This window comes from Hypanus sabinus, chromosome 19 (genome assembly GCF_030144855.1).
Source record: "Hypanus sabinus isolate sHypSab1 chromosome 19, sHypSab1.hap1, whole genome shotgun sequence".
Lineage (NCBI taxonomy): Eukaryota > Metazoa > Chordata > Chondrichthyes > Myliobatiformes > Dasyatidae > Hypanus > Hypanus sabinus.
The window spans coordinates 21980766-22001535 of NC_082724.1; the positions used below are offsets into that span (position 1 = coordinate 21980766).

General features: G+C 40.4%; 1 protein-coding gene across 3 annotated transcripts in view; it reads left to right on the forward strand.

Annotated features, from left to right (window-relative positions):
- Nucleotides 1-20770, forward strand: part of cacna2d3a (calcium channel, voltage-dependent, alpha 2/delta subunit 3a) — an 893404-nt gene that overhangs the window by 723505 nt on the left and 149129 nt on the right. For all 3 annotated transcript variants that reach the window (XM_059944148.1, XM_059944149.1, XM_059944150.1), the window contains one exon: nucleotides 11096-11176. In XM_059944148.1, the coding sequence (XP_059800131.1) occupies nucleotides 11096-11176 (81 nt within the window). The remainder of the gene's footprint in view (nucleotides 1-11095; nucleotides 11177-20770) is intronic.

The following is a 20770-nucleotide window of genomic DNA, read 5'->3' on the forward strand; positions in this document are numbered from 1 at the left end:
CTCCCGTTATCTCCCACAGTCCAAAGGTGTACTGGGTTGGTTAATTGGTCATTATTATGGTCCTGTGGTTAGGTTAGGCTTAATTGGGGATTGCTGGGGCACCATGGCTTGAAGGGCCAGAAGGGCTATCTCCGAGTTGTATCACTAATCAACGAAATCCTTTTTTTAAAAACCCCAGCTCGCTCAACCTGATAAGACATGCTCTCTAATCCAGGCAGCATTTCGGTAAATCTCCACTGCACCCTCTCTGAAGCTTCCACTTCCTTCCTATAATGAGGCAACCAGAACTGAATATAATACTCCAGATGTGGTCCGACCAGAGTTTTATAGAGCTGCAATGTTACCTCATGGCTCTTGACCTCAGTCCCCCAACTAATGAAGGACAACATGCCATACGCATTCTAAACAGCCCTACCAATGTGCATGGCAACCTTGAGGGTTCTGTGGATGTGGACCCAGAGCCTAATGTTCCTTCATACTGCTGAGGATCCTACCATTAACTCTGCTTTCAGGTTCAACTATCCAAATTGCATCACTTCAAGCTTCTGCTGATTGAACTCCATCTGCCACTTCTCAGCCCAGCTCGGCATCCTATCAATGTCCAGTTATAACCTATGACAACCTTTTACACTACTCACAGCACCACCAACCTTTGTTTCATCTGCAAACTTACTAACCCACACTTCCACTTCCTCATCCAAGTCATTTATAAAAATCATGAAGAGCAGGGGTCCCAGAACAAATCCCCATGGAACCAACTTCCAGACAGAATACTATCTGCTCCAACTACTATCACTCTCTTCAATCTGTCGGCAAGCCAAGTCTGAATCCATGCAACCAAGTTTTCCGGATCCCCCCTGCTTCCTGACTTTCCAAACGAGCTCACCATGGAGTACCTTGTTGAATGCTTACTAAAATCCATATACACCACATCCACTGCTATACATTCTTCAAATTGTTTTGTCATGACCTTGATCACGTTCATGAGGCGTGACCTGCCCCTGACAAGCCATGTTAACCATTCTTTGTCAGACTATGCTTAAAATGCTCATAAATCCTGCCTCTAGCAGTCCTCTCCAATAGTTTGCCTACCACTGATGTCAGACTCGCTGGCCCAGGACTATCCCTATTACCTTTCTTGAACAAAGGCATAACGTTTGCTACCCTCCAATCTTCTAGTACTATGCCTGTGTACAGTGACAATGCAAAGGTGCAGTAATTTCTTTCCCAACTTCCAGTAGTTACCTGGGAAATATCTCCCCTGGCCTGGGGACTTACCTATCCAAATGTTTTCCACATGTGCCAGCACATCTTCTTTCTTAATGTTGTAATCTTCCCAGCATATTGTCCCGTTCTAAGCAATCCTCACGTTTGTCGAAGTCCCTCTCACTGGTGAATATTGAGGCAAAATATTCAACAGAGATCTTCCCCTCTTCCTCTGACTTTAGCACATATAATGCTGATACATAGCTGCACCTATGGCTAAAACAATAGGCTATCTATAAATAAGAGTATACTGACCAGTTATAACTATGTTTTATAACCATGAAAGTCTAGAGAGCCAAAAGCTTAATAAAGATAACCAGGTGATTACATCAAGTTCAGTGTTTGATGATGATGGAAATAACAGATCAAAGGCAGTGACTGGCCTCGCTCCAGAGTTGGATTTGCACCAGTGGGTCTGCTGGTGGTACCTCAGTGTAACGTCAAGGCTAGAGGTTTGTTCCAGTGAATTACTAAAGCATTTATCTGTAGACTGTAATCTGAAACTTGGTTCAACACAACCCAAATTATGGCTGAGAAACTTGTCTTTGCAATGTTCAGAAATCAATGTTAAACGGATGAAAATCCCATTAACAAATTTTGTGCATTTTCTGAGGTAACGCTAGTCATTAGTAAGGTTTGAACTTAATGGTGTAAGTATTTTCTACTCCTTTGTACTTATTTTCCGGCATCTGTCTCATCCAAATATCATCAGCACATGTACCATATCCAAAATTTGCTTCTGGCAATATTTTCAACTCCTTTGCTTTGAATCATCACTTACTGTTCACCCACAGGAAAATGCATTTTTTTTAACGCTGAAGGCTCAAACTAGACATTATATTATGTGGCAGACATATCTCTCCTACAATCATAATCAGGGTGATGACTAACTCTCTGATAGCAAATCTCAACTCACTGATTGAAACTGAGATCCTGGTGACTACTTTACCTGCTGGGTTCAGCAGCTCTCTGCAAAATCAAGAGAAAACCAGATTCCAAAAGAAATCCTGCAGAAGGGGAAATGTTTCAATGTCTACCTGAACAGAAGTGGGTTAAAGCTAGAAAAAGGACATCTAACAAGGTGTCAATGGGTGGGTACCCCTAGCGAGACAGTGTCCATAAGGGTGTGAGTGCTCTTGTCAGGAATTCTAGACTCCACCCAAATATCCTTTATTAGGAGTGAATGGAAAAGCTGCACTTATTGGAATTGAAATCTTCCATCTTACAGGAGGAAGACGTTCTTCAGTTCTGGAACACAGCAACAGGCAGCAAAGCATTAAATGCAGTTTAGACTAATCAAATTAGCCTAGGATCCTGAAGCAAGGTTTCTGAGAGTTAGGATAACTCTGATACTAACACCAAGAGCACTGCATCATCAGTGCTTCTTTCCTATGTGAGATATATCTAATGGGAAATCCATCTCCTAATACCCAACATTTCTGAACATAAACAGCCTGCAAGTGCCATTATGGCGCTGAGAAATCTTATAGTCTGTTAGATGTTTCTGAGGCAATGTTAGGGTGACCTCTGAAGACATTGTTACACCAGAAAAGCAGTGTGGACTTTATAGGCACATATGTTTAATACAGGTGCTACCTAAGTAAAACTATGAAAGTAACATATAAGATTAAACAAAATTTTAAAATTTTCTGTTGCTCAAAGGTCCCATTCTGTGCCATTTCAGTTTCACCCACCATTACAAGGCATAGGTAAGGCCAAATATGGAGTATTGTGTACAGTTCTGGTCACCGAATTATAGGAAAGATGTCAACAAAAATAGAGAGAGTACAGAGGAGATTTACTAGAATGTTACCTGGGTTTGAGCACCTAAGTTACAGAGAAAGGTTGAACAAGTTAGGTCTTTATTCCTTGGAGTGTAGAAGTTTGAGGGGGGACTTGATAGAGGTATTTAAAATTATGAGGGGGATAGATAGAGTTGACGTGGATAGGCTTTTTCCATTGAGAGTAGGGGAGATTCAAACAAGAGGACATGAGTTGAGAGTTAAGGGGCAAAAGTTTAGGGGTAACATGAAGGGGAACTTCTTTACTCAGAGATTGGTAGCTATGTGGAACGAGCTTCCAGTAGAAGTGGTCGAGGCAGGTTCAATTTTGTCATTAAAAAAAAAAATTGGATAGGTATGTGAACAGGAAAGGAATGGAGGGTTATGGGCTGAGTACAGGTCAGTGGGACTAGGTGAGAGTAAACGTTCGGCACGGACTAGAAGGGCCGAGATGTCCTGTTTCCATGCTGTAATTGTTATATGGTTATACATTAAAATTCACAAAATAACTCCTCTTGAAATATTAGACAATGGAATTCTGACCTGAAACCAGTAATAGATTTCCAAACACTGTATAAAGGGATCAGATTGACTGTATCACTTGAACGGGGAAAATAGAATGGGAAACTCACCCTTAGTTAAAAGAGTCAAAATAGTGGCACAATCTTTTCCTCTTTCACTTCAAAGCGTTCATTTTTGTTTTTTCCCTTCAGGTAGTTCTTCTTGTTTTCTAAATGTTGTCATTGTTTCTTAATTTCTTCTGCCCTTTCACTCCACCTGAGATTTTATTACTTACCTTTATTTTGAATATATTCACCTCTTCTCAAAGCTTTTGGAATTATTTTCCTCTACCCCCATTATCTCTTGCCCAATGCTGTATTCTTTTTAAGGCTTGGCACCAGTCGCCTGCCTTAAGTTCTTCCCCTGTTTACAGTTTCTAACAAGTAATAATGCCCACCTATCACACACAATGTTCAGCTGCCTGCTGCAATAATCTTCTGAGACAAACCAGTAATATAATGTCAGAATCTGCAACTCTTGTCCCCTTTAGCATTTGATTAAATATTTCGCAGCAGGATTGGAAGCAGTTTACAGGAGAGATACGGGCAGGGAGACGACAATAGAAGTATAATTCCATGCTGCAAAAACTGGAAGTGAAAGTACTCCATAATTCATGTGTCATATTTTATGGAATTTAAAAGCTAGAATGACAGCAAAAATAAGGGGCGCAGTCAGAAATTGATGCAGAATTGTTCAGGTAGAAAATATAAAATCTATTTGATAATTCTTTCAGGAGTTTTCTCATTTTCAAGTTCTATACATCAAAAACTGGGTAAAAACCATTCATCAAAGTTTTTTAACTTTGGGATAATAATGCTCCATGCTCTAGCTTCTGCTAGTTGTTTCACTTCTGGGTTTCCCACTAGTAATTTTAACTTGTTCAAATTACCTGTGTTATCAAAGCATGCACATAGTAATCAACTTCGAGGTTCACCCTAGGTCTTGCTCTCTTCTCACTGCTGCCATCAGGCCAAAGGTGCAAGAGCCTCAGGGCTCGCACCGCCAGGTTCAAAAACAGTTACTAAAACATCAAATCCAGAACAAAAGGTGATAACTGCAATTACTTGCCCATGGATTGCGATGTTCCCACAACCAACAATTTCACTTTAAGGACACTTTATCATGTTATTTCATGTTCTTGTTACTTATTGCTATTTATTTATATTTGCATTAGCGCAGTTTGTTGTCTTCTGCACTCTGGTTGATCTCTCATTGATCCTTTTATAGCTACTATTCTATTGATTTGCCAAGCATGCTCGCTGGAAAATGGATATCAGTGTTGTATGTGGTGACATTTATGTACTCTGATGATAAATTGACTTTGAGGTTCGGCTTCTTGCAGGCAGCCACAAAACAACGAAACACCATAGAACCCACTTAAAGATAAAACCCCACACCATACCATCATACATGCGAAAAAAAGGAGCAAATGTGTTCAGAACAGAAAAATAGTCAGCACACATTCTGACATTCCAATGCATTTAAATAAATTTGAGAAATAGAAAGACACTAACATGATCAGTTACCTGTTGTATATTGCAACAGATGCTGTATAAATGGCACCTTCCATCATCCCCTTATCCCCTGTATAAATAGCACTTATCCCCTTGAATAAAAAATAAAAAATACACTTGCTTGCCCATCGCTGAAATGTTCCTGCAATCAATGATCTCACTTTTAGAACTCTTTACCTCATTATTTCATGTTCCCATTATTTATTGTGTTACGAACCCCGTAACTGGGTCACTTACCAGCAAAGATAGAGAGGTCCATTGAAGTCTGATGATACTATTTTTAACAGTATTTATTAGTAAAAATACACAAAAATAATATCAATGCAAATATACAGATAATATACATCGTCAATACTAAATCTAAAAGTGTGGGTATAATAATAATCAATAAGAAATAAGCTCTATCATTGTCTAGGGGATAATGAATTGTCTGATGGAAATATAAAGTTCACTCAGTTCATGCAGGCTGCAGCCTTTGGGGACCGCTGTGTTGCAATGGTGGGAGAGAGAGAGAGAGAGAGATTTGGAGAAAAACTTGCCGATTTTCCTTTTATGATTTCGATCCGTCAGAGTCTCGTTGTTGTGGCCGTTCACTTGTGGCCTCTACTGTAGCTAAACCATTCTTCCGTGGTGAACCCACCAACCCAGGCAAGGGAGGACGCACACAAGCCCCACTGGCTTTTGCTATAAAACACTGTTACTGGATTTCCAGTGTTTCTCCTGGTGCATCTAAAAGGGTTGTTGCCCTGACCCTCTTTTATCCTTACTCACGGGGTCTCAGATGTCAATCAGGTTGGGATGATACAATCCCTCAACCAGCCCACTCTGGTTGTCCCCTGAGGGGGTTTCAATGAATAGTACAGTACTCAATACACAATTCCGTCTCCAAGAGACAATGGCCATTATCAGCGGTTCCGTTTTGCTGAGGTCAGGACACATTCCAAACCTTGTGTATTCTGGACGTCTCTCTCTCTCATTTCCTGGGTCCCAGACCCGAATTAATAGCGATCTTGCGATTCTCAAAAAGGAGGGGGCGACTTTGTACCCTTTGGCCCCTCAGAGTTGCGTCACATTCGTAACACTCCCTTCCTTCTAAGATTTTTACCACAGGTAAAAATTAATTAATACAGAGTCTTACAGGATTTCAGAATCTAACACAATACAAAAGGGTTTTTTTCACTACAAATACAGTTATACATTCAATTCAGCATCTAAACAGTTAGCGATTACATTGTCACTTCCTTTAATATCTTAACATCTTGTACCTTAATAAATTCTTGTAGCATCAGACTCCAATTTAATAACCACCTATTTTTATTCCTTTTCTTCTGCAAACAAAAACTAAAGAGTTGTGATCTTAGCTTACCTGTATATTACAAAAGTTCATGCAAATACTAATCTTTATTTACTTTCAAACTTAACAGTCAATCTTCCATGGGGTTGTCTTTATTACTCACATGCTTTGTCGAAATCCCTTAAAACCGGATCCTGTTATTTAAAGTGGCATCCCGTCAACCCTCGCCCCCTTTCCTGTTAACTCCCACGTGGTTAGCTTGTGCACCAGTGTGGAATAGGCTTTTTCATGCTCCTTTCATAGGAGTTATTTTATCAACAATGTGTTCCAAACGTAGCCCATTTGCTGAATTTCCACCCAATTCTTTATTTTTAAGCAAGTCGTTAGTTTTATCTTCAGGACCCTTCATGCTATTAGTTTTCAGTTTAAAATCTGCAATCGATCCCTCTTTGTCCAAACAGCATTTCAAATTCTGCCTCTTCACACCACACTCTTGAATAACAATAGCATGTGGGGCACCTTTACATTCCAAATCAACCTGTAATTGATTCGCAGGCACCATGTTACCAAGCCATTGTCCCTGCAGCCTGGTTACTGCTTCTGACATCAATCCAGACTTTAAATTTTCTTCATTCAATTTAGGAACTACACTTTTCCCTTTTCCTTCAATAATAAGATTCACCTCACCACCTTTTATCTCCTCAGTAACTTTTAACACACCTTCGAACACAAACAACTGGGAATTCTCACTTCCCACTAGTACCAAGGTTAACCCTTTCTTCACTGAACCAAGTACATCTGACCCACAAGGACTGCATTCCTTTTCAACTGAATCAAATACCTCAGACTTTTTCTGAGTTCCATTACTAGGTTCAGTACCACGTGCATCCACATCTTGGACACACTCAAACGGGACATCTGCCTCTTCCAGGCTTTCAATACCCGTACCCTTTTTAAATCCTAAGTTCTCCCGTTTCTCCCAGGTACTCTCTGGGCAACTCCCTTCCGGAGTAAACTCAACCCTGCGGGCTGAAACAACCTCATCTGCCAACCCAGCAGACTTCTTCAAGGTAATGGCATCCTTTTCATCTAGGACTGCCCTCATTTCATTATCGGGAACACCTTTAGAATTTTCAACTTCTTCAAACAGTTCGGTCAAGCCAGACAGATCATCCATGTCCAACCCTGGACCTTCTAACAGCCTTTTCTGTTTCTCATTTTTACTCCATGCCTCTATAAATCTCCTCCTGGTTAAGGGCAGGACTACCTCCTCTCCCATACTCTCTTTCACCTCCCTATTCTCTGTTTTACCACCCTCTAACCCCTCTTGGTACAGGGTCGGTAGAAATGTCTCAGCCAAATCGATACTGGCCTGAATTAAACTGGTCTCCTTCTCAGCTGTCTTTCTCGACATGCTGTGAGTGGTCGCACATGCAGGATAGATCTTGGAATCTAGGGGTGGGTCCTCAACACTTACAGGCTTGCTTGTCAGCTCCATGGCCGACCAAATGTCACCACCAGCTAAATCGTTACCCAGAAGGATGTCTACGTCAGTTCTCGGGAATTCTGATCGCACCCCTATTTCAACTGGTCCAGATACCAGCTCACAATTTATAATGATCCTATGCAAAGGCACAGCTTCTGTCCCTTTTCCTATGCTCTCAAAGCCACCTCTCCAGTCTTGGGGCCAAAATCTAGTACCGTACTACGAATCAATGGCAGCTCAGCTCCAGTGTCTCTCCAGATCTGCACTGGAACTGGTGTGTCTCCCTCTTTCACAGACACGGTTCTTTCTGCAATAAATTTCTCAGACCCCTCTTGTATTCTGTCTACCTGGGGCTTTCTCATCGATTTACTGATCACCACAATGCATCCTGTAGGGACTGCTGCTTTCCCTCTTCCTATCTCCTTCCTTGGAGCAAGGCACTTAGATGCAATATGACCCACCTTTCCACAATTAAAACAGGTCAAGCCAAGACCTCTCCTGCTGTCTTGCCTTTCCTCCTCCTTAATTTTACCACCAGCTCCCGGCAGGACCTCTGCCTCAGCTGGCGGGCTTTCTCTATCGTTCCCACGGTCTCTCTGGTAACTTACATTCGAGGAAAACTTTGTCTTGTGGGTTAGGGCATATTCATCTGCGAACCTAGCAAATTCAGATATGGACTTATTCGGTTTCTCATTCAAATACATCCGGATATCATCCGAAACACAACCCTTAAATTCCTCAATCAGAGTTAACTCCCTGAGACGCCAAAAATCCTCTTCCACCATTTCTGCTGCACACCAACGATCCAAGAGCACACCCTTCTCATAGGCAAACTCTGCATACGTCTGATTCCACCCTTTCTTTAAATTTCTGAACTTTTGTCTATAGACCTCAGGTACCAATTCGTAGGTCCGAAGAATGGCCTCCTTTACTTTCTCATAATTCACAAACTCCTCCTCCTCCATGGACAACGCTGCATATGCCCGTTGTGCCTTCCCTTTTAACAAACTTTATAACAACGCCACCCACTGATCTTTGGGCCACTTCTGACTCACTGCCACCTTTTCAAAATGCAAGAAATAACTATCAACATCTGTCTCCTCGAACAGAGGTACTAACCTAAACTCCCTACTACCACTAAACCGCTCCTCTCGGTCTGGCCCTTGAGCTCTTCGCTCTTGCCTTAACATCTCCATGTCCAAGTCATGTTGCCTCTGTTTCTCCTTCTCATCATACTCCCTCTCCTTCTTTGCTCTCTCCTTCTCTTTTTCTGCTGCTTCCAGCTGTTTTAACTTAATTTCATGCTCCCTCTGCTTCTCAGCTCTTTCCTGCTCCTTTTCAGCTCTTTCCTTCTCCCTTTTCACCTTTAACTCCTTTAGCTGGAGCTCATACTCCCTTTGGGATACTTCAGGGATATTTTCCAATACCTCAGCCGAAAGCACATTCTTCACAATATAATACTGAGTTATGGCCCTCCGCACCTCCCGCTTTTTCATCAACAACCTCACCTCTGCGAGATTTAGTCCTTTCGTAATATTTATCAAATCCGACTTTGTGGCAGCCTCTAGCGCCTCCAGAGTCGGGTTTTCTATAAATTCATCTACGTCCATCTTTGCTGGTTTCCCGTCTGGTTACCCATGCAACCAGACCCACGTTTGGACTTAAAAGCCCGATTCACTGGCCCTCCAATTTGGTATCAAATCTCGAGACGAGGACCCACGTTGTTACGAACCCCGTAACTGGGTAACTTACCAGCAAAGATGGAGAGGTCCATTGAAGTCTGATTATATGATTTTTAACAGTATTTATTAGTAAAAATACACAAAAATAATATCAATGCAAATATACAGATAATATACATCATCAATACTAAATCTAAAAGTGCGGGTATAATAATAATCAATAAGAAATAAGCTCTATCGTTGTCTAGGGAATAATGTATTGTCCGATGGAAATACAAAGTTCACTCAGTTCATGCAGGCTGCAGCCTTTGGGGACTGCTGTGTTGCAATGGTGGGAGAGAGAGAGAGATTTGGAGAAAAACGTCGATTTTCCTTTTATGATTTCGATCCATCGGAGTCTCGTTGGTGTGGCCGCTCACTTGTGGCCTCTCCTTCAGCTAAACCGTTCTTCCGTGGTGAGCCCACCAACCCGGGCAAGGGAGGACGCACACGGGCCCCACCGGCTTTGGCTATAAAACGCTGTTACTGGATTTCCAGCATTTTTCCTGGTGCATCTAAAGGGGTTGTTCCCCAGACCCTCTTTTATCCTTACTCACGGGGTCTCAGATGTCATTCAGGTTGGGATGATGCAATCCCTCAACCAGCCCACTCTGGTCGTCCCCTGAGGGGTTTCAATGAATAGTACAGTACTCAATATACAATTCCGTCTCCAAGAGACAATGGCCATTATCAGCGGTTCTGGTTCGCTGAGGTCAGGACACATTCCAAACCTTGTGTATTCTGGACGTCTCTCTCTCATTTCCTGGATCCCAGATCCGAATTAATAGCGATCTTGCGATTCTCAAAAAGGAGGGGGCGACTTTGTACCCTTTGGCCCCTCAGAGTTGCCTCACATTTGTAACAATTGCTATTTATTTATATTTGCATTTGCTCAGTTTGTTGTCTTCTGCACTTTCATTGATCTTTCACTGATCCTATTATGGTTCCTAATCTATAGATTTGCTGAGTATGCCCACAAGAAAATGAATCTTAGGGTTGTATATGGTGACATATATGTACTTTGATAATAAAATTAACATTGAACTTTCTCTCCATTGAGACAGCCCACTGGAATTTCCAGAGCTTTTATTCTAGAGGATACGAGGATTTAATGCTGGTTCTTAAGACAAGCTCTGCATATAGTTAGTAATGAATCCATTGTAGAGAAGCAACATTTGGCATTAAGCTGCTGCAGAATAGACCTTGCTTGTTCTGGATTATTTTATATTTCTATAATTGTCCCAACATGGCCATTAAGATCACTTCCACAAGTGCACATGTGCATTGTGAAATAAAGAAATGTTTATATGTATGTTGTATGGGCCTACATCATTATTTTCTGGCAATAATGCAGCTGTTTCAACAACTGAAACAATTCTCAGTATTTATCCAAATGAAAAGTGTTTACAGTAAGTATTTTATGTTTGCATCATTTTACTTTGATTCTAATAGTTTATGATTCAATTTGATAGAGGCAGAAAATAAAAGTAATGTTGTGACAGCAAGTACAACTGTTCAGCTTTTGGACAACAGAAAATCACCAGTGGTTGCAGGTAAAATTCTTATTATTCAGCATTTTTTTTGTATCTGAATTAATTATGGTCATCAATGTTAGGGCGTATCTCACAAACCTTGTCTGTGCAACAAGAAGTTGCAAATAAATTTGATGTTGGTGATGTTGGTACCTTATGTTCCATGTGCTTTTAGTTCAAACTTCCCACCAACCTGTAACAACTAATTTCTAATTTTTGATTACACCTCTGAAAATATTTCATTTAACTGCCATCTAATTCTGGCTGAGAAAACTATGCTTTTATCTCTGCCTGCAGTAATCATTGTTCCAAAATATAAATGTCACCTCTGCTGAGCTGAATACCAATATGGACTCTAGATACACTTACAATGCTTCTGTGATGAGCCCAATGCATAAAAATGGAGTCAACACTGTGGTAAGGTCAGGAAGACATAGGGCACATTACTAAAAATCAGCAACAAACTGCATCATTTTTGGTTTCACTGCCTGTGATCATGGCCTCAAATTTCTCTACAGTTAGGTACAGCTTACTCTCAGCCACTTATAGATCCAGATGAATCATTTCCTTCTATTCAAAGGTGTGTATGCCTTGTTTAAGCTTGGCGTTATGTTAATAGAGTCTTCCGAAATGCTTTCTCAATTGTGCAAAACCTTTCCTTCTCCACGGTGATTGCGATAAAAATGGCATCCTGAGAGTACACAAGTACTGTATCCATGGTAACATTTTATCCATTGTTGTCTGAAATGTTTCTGATGATTTTATCTCTTACAGTAACTTAGAATAAATGTGAAATCCCTTCTAGTTGCTAACTGTCAAAAGGCATTGCCATTCTTTCTCTATTTTGTTTTGCACGAGCATGAGTATAACTTAGGAAAGACTGTAGCTGCTGTTAGTTTGGCATACAGATCTTGAAACAAAGAGGTGGTATCACTGCCAGTCCAGATGGTCTTACCTTCCTCAGGTACAACCATTAGGAGCATGGGTAAAAAAAGTGGCAGATGGAATTCATCGTAGGAAAGCACTACAGTGGTATCATTTGCAAACTTGTAGATGAAGACAGAGCAGAAGCTGACCACACTGTCATTAATGTACTGTAAGTTTAGTAATTTCAGTGCTCTGTAAAAAAGTTATTATTGAGCAGGGAACTGAGGACACAGCCTTGTGGGCTGCCAGTGTTCAGAATAATTTTGGTAGAGGTGCTGCTGCCTATCCTTACTGATTGTGGTCTGTTGGTCAGGAAGTCAGGGATTCAGATGCAATCTTTTTAGAGTTGGGGTGATGAGTTTGTTTGGAATTATAAAACAGAAGGCTAAGCCAAAGTCAATAAACAGTAGTCTAATATAGATGTCTTAACTGTACAGATCTTCCAGAAATGGGTGTAGGGTCTTGGAGGTGGTGTCTGCAATAGACATGGTTCAGTGGTAGGTGAATTTCAGTGGGTTGAGTCTGGGAGGCTAGAACTGATGCAATGGCCAACCTCTCGAAGCACTTCATAATGGTGGGTGTCAGTGCCACCAGGCAGTACTCATTTATCACTGGGCAGTAATCAACCAAACCTGCTTTGTGCATCATTCATACTCAAGTGGCTAGCTCCTGTCAGAATGTCCACATTGCTTCTGCTGTTGGTCTGCATTTAACATTAATATATATTATAACAACCTGTTCTGGCCAAAGTTCCTTTGCCATTTGGAGACAATATCCATAGACCTACAGTCCTGTATGCTCACTGGATCCAACAAGGTAGTAACTTGGACTGGATATACTAATCAGCAGGTCTGCATAACCAGTTCATCCCACCACACATGATCCATGAATGCAGCAGATTGGCAATGCCACAACGGATCTTTTAAAATGACCATGTAATCACATATTAGTTCCCCTAACCTCTGATTGTGAGTTCCAAGCTCATAAAGTTACCCAGTCCCTGGCACTGTATTTGAAATGGCTTTTTTTAGGCTATTTATAAAGTTTTATTAAAAAGGAATTGATTGTCTTTATTTAATCCTGCCTGCCTTACTGTGTTCCTCCAGCATTTTGTGTGTGGCTCAAGATTTCCAGCATCTGCATAATCTCTTGTGTTTATGTCTTTATTTATCTTATGCTTACATCTCCTCATGGTGGATCAGCTGGAATTAACAAAACTTTGTCAACATCTCTCAGTCTGTAACCCTGCCAACTGCATTATTCTGTCTTTCCACCCTATTGCAGAAATTCACATTGTCCTCTCCGCTCCTTTCTTAGCAATGGAAAGCATGTTTAATTTCTCTCCATAAATTTGGTGTCTGACCTGCTGACTGTTTCTGGTACTCTCTGATTTTTAAATCAAATCAAAAAAATTGTAGAAGCTAGACATCCCAGAAAATGCTGGGAAAACTTGAAAGGTCAAGCAGCATTGGTGGAAAGAGAAACTTTTCACAATTCAGGTCTGGGATTTTACATTAGATTTATTTTCTATTTTTATTTACGAATGGCTTCAGTTCACTATTTTATTTGCAGTATTATTCCAAACCTTCACTGGATATCAATACAGGCTGAGTGAGCACACAGCCAGTTTTGACCTCAGTGCTAGGGAAAAAGAGGAAAGGAACAGACTATTGGATTGTGGAAAGTCCAGTGATGAAAGACTGAGTCCAACCTTTGAAGATGAGGTATGGTGCCAGTCTTACAGACAGGGAATGAATCGATGGGCCCCACACACAAAATGCTGAAGGAACTCAGCAGGTCAAGCAGCTTCTATGGAGAGGAATTAATATTCAATGTTTTGAGCTGAGATCCTTCAAGGCTTGGCCCGAAACATCGACTGTTCATTCCTCTACATAGATGCTGCCTGAGTTCTTCCAGCATTTTGTGTGTGTTATTCTGGATTTCCAGCATCTGCAGAGTCCTTTGTGTTCATGAACAGGGGGTTGCAAATGATTCCCAGGTTATGGGTTGTGACACAATTCTACTGCTGAGGAATTCTGAAGCAAATGAAATAAATGACCAACTTTTAACAGAGTTAGTGCATTTGAAAATGTTCATTGAATAGTTAACAGCTTATAAATCCTGTTTTGTTATTTAAAATTATTAGTCTAAAAGCATGCATCTTTAGATTAAAATATGAAAGAACAACAGATTGTTGAGCAGTTTATTCAATGATCTCTTCTAAATACAGGATATTTATATTTTTCCATGCAGCAGTACATAAAGTTAAAGTCCCTTAAATTATTAAACTGAAGAAGCATCAGTTTACAAAAGAGAACTTTCATTTTCATTCAAAAGGATTGTTTTGAATCTTTGGAATGATAAGAATTATTAATGGGATTTTTGATGGACTTCTGTTAGATCCCCTGTTGGAACTGAGCACTGTCTTTGTAATGTGTCCAGACAGTCAGTCAATGGCACTAGGCTGAGTGAGACTTCCTCTCTACCAGAACTCAAAGGAATTGTGAATGGGCATGAAGTTAATAGTTTTTTTTTCCCTTTAGCAAGATTTTGCATATATTTTACTCCAAGACACAGTGAAGTCCCTAAGATTCAGGCAACCACTGGCAAAAGAACTACCTCTTGATCTGTATACAAAACAAGTGCCTTAGCAGTTGAATAGGTGTTCCTTCATACTGCACAACACTTGCATGAAGTACTGATAGTAACCACAGCACAGAATGTTCTCTGGGAGGGGAGCTTTAAAGTCCATTATCAAGAGCGATTGAGCTGGTTGAATTCTGGAGAATATAATTACCTGACCGAGGCTACAGCAGCCAGTGAGCAAATCATCAGGAAGGGCAAACCTGCTTGTGCTCCTCAATAGTCTCCGGCACTGAACCATGACAGGATGGCAAGTAATGCCAGTCCTTGGAATACAAATTCCTATCTTTGCACCAGGGACAATCTCCTTGTGATCTTGGATGTACTGTTGTGTTAAATGGGACAGACTCGAAACATATCTCGCAGGCAGAGCTTAGCATCCATGAAATATGTGCGCGCGGGGGGGGGGGGGAAGAGGGGAGGGAGGTGATGGAGAATCATCAGTAGCTGCATAAATGCACCTCCGTTCACCTCCAGAATCTGTGCCCTCATGGTCCAGTATATTCTTCCCTTTGCCATTACTATCAAGCCAGAGGAGTGGAAGGTGAACTGCGAGCTCTGCCAAGCCTAATTAACAACTGCTAATTTGATGAAGCTGCGGCACAGGAGTGCATACATGCCGCATGGCAGGAACAATGTGCAGCCGGCAGAATACGATCAACTATCAGATCTAAACTTGGCAGTCACCTCCGCAGATGAATTGCGGTGAACATTTAAACCGCTAATGGGAGGATGGCATGCCAAGAACAACCTCTTTTACCAGGGCTCAGCAGATGAGTGCCAAAGCAAGGTTGAAGCATTGCAATCATGATTAGCCGAAGGTCAAATCGATTGTCCATCTTGGCTGCTTACTGACATTCCCTCTTAAAAAAGAGCCTGGTTTTCTGCCAATCTGATTCTTTCCACATGATATCAAGAAATATCTGAGAGCACTAGAGACTGCAAAAGGCTGTGGGATCAGAAAATATCTTAGCTATAGTATTGAAGATTCATGCTCCAGAATTATCTGTATTCTAGCCAAGATAGAATTCAGTTAATAGAACAATACTAGTGATCGACTGCCAACATGGACAAATGCCCAGGTATGTTCTATTCAAGAAATGCTGGACAAATTTAATCAGGCTAATTATCCCTCAATCTGTCTACTCTTAATCACCAAAGCTTTCACTAAACACGGACCAAATGGCAGAATTCAAGAGGTGAGGTAGAAGTGATTCTCTTTGACATCAAGGCAGCTTGGAACTGAATGTGGGGTCAATGAGTCCTGGTAAAATTAAAGTCAAAGGGGTAACACTTCAATAGTTGATTATAAGTTACACAGGTGAAAACGGTGTGTCTGCCTCAGCCCTGGGAAATAAAAGCAGGATTTCCTTGAAGCATTGTCCTCAGTTCAACCTCCTTCAGCTTCTTTATCTTCCTGATCCTAAATGAGTGAAGAGGGTTGCAATACCTCAGCAAGTGAAACAGTCTATGCCTGCACGTAGCAAGACCTAGACACTTGTCAAGACAAGGGCTGATAAAATACGTGGTAAATAACTTCTGTGTCTCAAGAGAGCTGGGCAGTGAACATTTCCAACAGGATTCCAACAACACAATTAAGATAATGCTCCGAAGATAAAATAATTGGTTATTTGGGGAAAGAAGTAAATATATATACTAAAGTTATTATGAACTCCGTGGAGCATGTGGGGACCTTCCGATATCCAGGCATTCATTCTTTCTTTCTTTTTCTTTCTTTCTTTCTTTCTTTCTTTCTTTCTTTCTTTCTTTCTTTCTTTCTTTCTTTCTTTCTTTCTTTCTTTCTTTCTTTCTTTCTTTCTTTCTTTCTTTCTTTCTTTCTTTCTTTCTTTCTTTCTTTCTTTCTTTCTTTCTTTCTTTCTTTCTTTCTTTCTTTCTTTCTTTCTTTCTTTCTTTCTTTCTTTCTTTCTTTCTTTCTTTCTTTCTTTCTTTCTTTCTTTCTTTCTTCCTTTCTTCCTTTCTTCCTTTCTTCCTTCCTTCCTTCCTTCCTTCCTTCCTTCCTTCCTTCCTTCCTTCCTTCCTTCCTTCCTTCCTTCCTTCCTTCCTTCCTTCCTTCCTTCCTTCCTTCCTTCCTTCCTTCCTTCCTTCCTTCCTTCCTTCCTTCCTTCCTTCCTTTTTCTTTCCTTCTATAGGGATATGTTAGGGGGGAGGGGTTAAGGGGAGGGGGAAGGGTTGATAATTTTTTTCTTTCTTCTTTCTGTAAGCATTTGAAAACACAATTAAAAAAATTTTTTGAAAGGATTCCAACTACAAACCCTTAATATTCAATAGCATTAATAGCATGAAAGTCAGCATTGACCAGAAACTCTGCTGCACCAGTCATATACTTTATATACTGTGGCTACAAGGAAAGATTGAAGGTCAAGTATCCTAAAGCAAAGACTTAGCTCCTGACATCTTAGATCCTTTGCACCAGCTGTAAAGCTCAAATCAGGATTGTAATGGAATACTCTGAACTTGTCTTGATGAACGTAGTGCCAACAACATTCACGATGTTCCACATAATCAAAGCTTCCATCCACTATCTTAAACATTCATTTCCTCCACTACTAATGTACAGTGGTGTGTACCATCTACAAACTTCACTAACACTCTTGATCATCACTAGTATCATGCACATGAATAGTAAGTATCACAGTAATTGAATACTTCATAATTATAACACCATAAGATATAGAAGCAGAAGTAGGCCAGTCTGCTCTGCCCTTCAGTCATGGGCTGATCCAATTCTTCCAGTCATCCCCACTCCCCTGCCTTCATCCCATACCCCTTGATGCCCTGGCTAATCAAGAACCTATCTGTCTCTGCCTTAAATACACCCAATGACTTGTTCTCCACAGCCGATCATGGCAACAAATTCCACAGATTTACCACTTTCTGACCAAAGTAATTTCTCCACAATCAGTTCTAAAGGGACATCCTTCAGTCTTGAAGTCAGGCCCTCTTGTCTCAGACTCCTCTACCATTGGAAATAACTTTGCCATATCGAATCTGTTCAGGCCTTTTAACATTCAGAATGTTTCTATAAGATCCCCCCTCATTCTCCTGAACTCCAGGGAATACAGCCCAAGAGCTGCCAGACGTTCCTCATACGGTAACCCTTTCATTCCTGGAATCATTCTCATGAATCTTCTCTGAACCGTCTCCAATGTCAGTATATCCTTTCTAAAATAAGGAGCCCTAAACTACACACAATGCTCCAAGTGTGGTCTCGTGAGTACGGTATAGCGCCTCAACATCACATCCCTAATTGATGCAATTGCTTTATTTTAACATGAGTCTTTATAATGAGTTCAATGAGAATGGTACTCTGCATCTCTGTGCAAGAATGGAATAGAGGTCCATTTAAAGAGCAGCAAGTTATTCATTCTGGAATAACACAAGTAGTGAATTCTACCTAAAGACTAAAATGGTTCAAAAGCAATTTTATAAAGTGTGTTGCGATGCTCTTGCATCGGTGCATTTGAGAGACAGACTGCTGGTGTGATCTCTTGAATTACATCAATAGTCATCTGAAACCACTCATAATGTCACTGGAACTAATTAATGACAAGGAAAAGTAACTCCATCACTTCAGCTAGTTATGAACTCCTGTTACATTCTCACTGTTCTGTGCTTCTCAGTACGAAACCAAGCACTAACTATATGATAAGGGACCCTATAAAGGAACCAAAGAATGTTACATTTAATTAGGATCTTCAGCATAATCAGAATATTACTTCTCTTGTGTCTGTTGCTGATAGCAACACAGAACTGCCACAAAATTCACATTAAACTGTCTTCAGTCTGACTACACAGATTCTCGTCCTCCAAACACTGTGCAGCTTCAGGTAAGGTGTTCCAGAATTTGATGTGCACAATCTGAATTGAAATCTCTCTTAGGTAAAGTCTTCCAAAATTTGATGTGCATAATTTGAATTTAAATTGCATATTTGATTTGTATGAGTCTGATTTACTTATGCACTAAGAGGGAAGCCAAATTATAGCATCCATGTTCACAAAGCAGTCATAGAGTAACGTAGCACAGAAACAGTCCCCATGGCCTATCCTGTCCATGCCAACCACAGCATCCTTCCTGCAGTGTGAAAATATATTTCATAAATCTGTTTTAGGTAATATGTGCTGCAGGTGCTAGAAATCCGAGATAAATTAAAACCCAACAATGCTCAACAGGTGAGGGAAACAAAGTTGACTTTTCAAATGAATGACCTTTCATCAGCAGTAGTGTCTGGCAGCTTCTTGCTGATGGTGAGATGCCTGTGCTTTCAGCTGAAATGCCTTTTAAAGGTCATCCAGTGTCAACTTGCTGGTAAATGCCTTACCAATTCGAAATGAGTGTGGGGTAGTGTTCTGCAGGCCCTCATGAGATATAAAGGCAATTGGTCTATGAATCAGCTGAAAAAGTTTGCATTATTACAAAGTCACCTCTAGTGGCTTTGCTGGCTGTCAAATTTGTCAAGAAGTTGTCATGCCATTCAGAAGATTCAGATGCTATTATGTTAGTCAAACAAATATTCAGCTTTAAATAAAACACTAAAATGTAAAGTGTGTAAAATATTTTTAAATAATTAGAAATAGCAAACAAACTCATGAAATTTATAAGCATATAAATGGTCTTCTACTTGCCTTTTTGCAGCTATTCTTTCCATTGAAATTGACAAGCTCACCGTTCCTTTGCCAGGGCTAACCTTGTGTAAAATCAATGGACAGATTCCCGAGATGAACTGATGGGGAATTCAGAGCACAGCAAATCTGGGCCAGTAAATTCAGTGCTCTTCTTTTTGCAGCTGAATCCCAAACATCCAGACATTTCCAGGGAATAAATGCTGGAATTTGCTAACACATTATTACCCTTTCAATTTCAAAAGTCAATGCACGTAGTAGCTGAGCTTAAACCAAGTAATTAATTTTCCTGAATGTTGGTGGTCCTGACAGATATCTAAAATGTTATACTCACTTATACATAGAGCTTTTTGGTATAAGTTTTTTTAAAAAAACAATAAAACAATCTCTTTAGGGCTACTTGGAAAAATTTATTTTAATTTGTTTCACATATAAAACTCCATGCCAGCAATAAATGTTATCCATGTAGAATTTACATTTTGCTCTCAGAATGCAACATTTCACAATACGCAGATAGATAGCTGACCAACCCAATATGTTTGTGAGGTTTACTAGTCAGTGGCCTGTCAGAAATGGAAGAACACAGAGAAGTAAAATGGCATTGAACATAAAACTAACATATCCATTTTCAACTTCTGAAGCAGTACAGAGGTCACTCACATGGATTATAGCACCAATAAGAATGGTGACTGAAGACAAGGTGGTCACCACTTATGAATTTGTCCCAGAAGTGGCACAATATGGACAATGTTGAATAAAGCATGATAAACTTCATGTTAACCTGTTTTGCAAATGAGTCCCTGCAGTGTAAAAAAAAACACACTGACATACTCATGATAATTTTGGAGCTAATATTTGTCAGAGGTTCCTGAAAAAAAATCTTAATGCATAAGACATATGGTGGGTAATGTGTTTGAGTTTGGTGACAACAGGAGAACAAAATGGGAGAATAACTAATAACATTGGTTCAAGTGAAAGGTCTCAACCCAGAATGTAGACTGTCCATTTCTGTCCACAGATGCTACCAGCTTTCTGAGTTCCTCCAGCATTTTAGTTTCTTGTTGTCCAAAAATAGACAATCTGTTCTGAACTTGGCCAAGGGAAAAGATCACCAGGGAAACGAAGGAAATGTTTCAAGGGAATGTTCCTTGAGGAATTACAACATAGTCATGATTCCTGTGGATCCATGGTCCAAAACCATACAGATGAAAAAGGAGCATTCAGGATATTTCGAGAACCTCAAGGCAATATATTGGATGCATACAGAAGCCTTGCATAAGTCTTGAAAAGTGCCCAACTTCACAAGCTACCCACGCTTTTGCTCCACCAGCCACCTCATACACTGTCTGTGGAAAACTCTGTGTTTCCTGGACTGTCCTCAATAGTGAACTCAAAGTGGAAACA